Source organism: Citrus clementina, unplaced genomic scaffold (genome assembly GCF_000493195.1).
Source record: "Citrus clementina cultivar Clemenules unplaced genomic scaffold, Citrus_clementina_v1.0 scaffold_1, whole genome shotgun sequence".
NCBI classification, from domain to species: domain Eukaryota; kingdom Viridiplantae; phylum Streptophyta; class Magnoliopsida; order Sapindales; family Rutaceae; genus Citrus; species Citrus x clementina.
Window position 1 is genome coordinate 26,297,272 of NW_006263303.1, and position 1,854 is coordinate 26,299,125.

General features: G+C 32.4%; 1 protein-coding gene across 1 annotated transcript in view; it reads left to right on the top strand.

The window, feature by feature from the left end:
* Positions 1-825: 825 nt before the first annotated feature.
* Positions 826-1,854, top strand: part of LOC18055931 (cycloartenol synthase) — a 7,494-nt gene continuing 6,465 nt past the window's right edge. Inside the window, exons 1-2 of the mRNA XM_024177540.1 lie at positions 826-1,032; positions 1,199-1,417. Coding sequence (XP_024033308.1) covers positions 826-1,032; positions 1,199-1,417 — 426 coding nt within the window. The remainder of the gene's footprint in view (positions 1,033-1,198; positions 1,418-1,854) is intronic.

The window sequence follows — 1,854 nt, forward strand, 5'->3', positions numbered from 1 at the left end:
TCCTATCCTATCTTACGTGCCAAACACATCCTAATTGTTACGTGTGGATATTATGTTGCCACTTTGATGAAACAGACGTCTACATGACAATATCACATCGCGTAAATCTTAAAACTGTAGGCTAACATCTTAAGAAATGATTGTGTGGACTGCGTTATATATATATATATATATATATATATATATATTGAGAGAGAGAGAGAGAGTCATGGACTTTATTAAAGTTCAAAAAAAGTATTAAGTCATATGGTTTAATAGTGTAATAGCATCTTCTAAAAAAAAAAAAATAGTGTAATAACTTATGAGACTATATGATTTAATAACTCTATCAAATTTTAACAAAATCTAAATTTAAGATTGGAATATATCATAAGGTAGGAATTAGGATTGCTTTCTATTTATAATTGTTCCTGAAGTAGAAAACCTTCGTTTTGTTCCAAAATAGCTTCTTGCAAAAGGGATTGCTTCTGACAGGATGGGATTATTATCCGAGATTTTGTTAAAGTCCAGACCAGATCCGGGATTATGTAAAGTACAAAGTCCAAATCACGTATCACGCACTATCATGTTCAATTTAATAATCATTTAATTTGGAGACAATTGAAATTCATGTGCTAGGCGACGGCTCCTATAATGTGATTAAATCGTAACGCAAGTGTTAATTAAGGGTACCCTTGTAATTGTAATTAGAATTAATGCCTATATAATCACCTTGATGTAATGCTAATTCTTCATGCACACATATTGCTTTGCTTAAACATTGTGTCATTGCTGCCAAATTGCTCCAAATCTCTTCATATATATAGCTTTTTTTTTATTTAAAGAATGTGGAAATTGAAGCTTTCGGAAGGAAATTGTAAAAACGATCCATGGCTTACAAGTTTGAACAATCATATTGGCAGACAATTCTGGGAATTTGACCCAAATCTTGGAACTCCTGAAGAACGGCAACAAGTTAACAAACTTCGCAATGATTTCACCGAGAATCGGTTTCTAACGAAGCACAGTTCTGATCTCTTAATGAGACTTCAGGTAAAGAAATATCGTTTGTATGTATGTAAACTTTACACCAAGATTTTCATCATTTTCGCACTTTATAAAATGCAGATTCAACCATTAATATAATTCTCATCATGAAGTCGTCAGGATTTGAGAATTACCGAGTAATATATTACTTGTGTTTATGTTATATGTACAGTTTGCGAAGGAGAATGCATGTGAGATGAAGCAGCTGCCTCAGGTGAAAGTAAAAGATGATGAAGAAATAAGTGATGAGCAAGTTGTGAGTACAACATTGAGGAGAGCTCTGAGATTCTATTCTAGTCTCCAGGCCGAGGATGGCTTTTGGCCTGGTGACTATGGTGGCCCTTTATTCCTTCTTCCTGGCTTGGTATATCTATATATACATACATATATGGTGATCCTCAATTAGTTTACTTGTCTTTTGAGTTTTTATAATATTTTGGATAAAAAAATAAAGATACACAGAAATGTGTGTGAGTGTTTTTAATCACTTATATGAGAGAGGCTTAATATGATCGTCTGATCAAATCATGATATTCATTCATCTTAAAAATCATTTATTCGTATGTATTCACAATTGGTCGATTTCAAGATGTGCGTGTGTAATCAAAACTTTGTTAGATGAGTGTGCAAATGATGATCTCATGTAAGACTTTCTTGTACTTGGACAAATTGAAGCCAACTTTCGGATTAAAGAAATATGATCTCCTTCTTCAAATCTTTATTTATTTTCGTGAAAATTAACGAAAAGAAAGAAAAAAAAATTTCAATAGTCGTTTTCACTATGTAATGATCCCAGCCTCCCGAAATCATATTTTTTTTCTCTCAGAA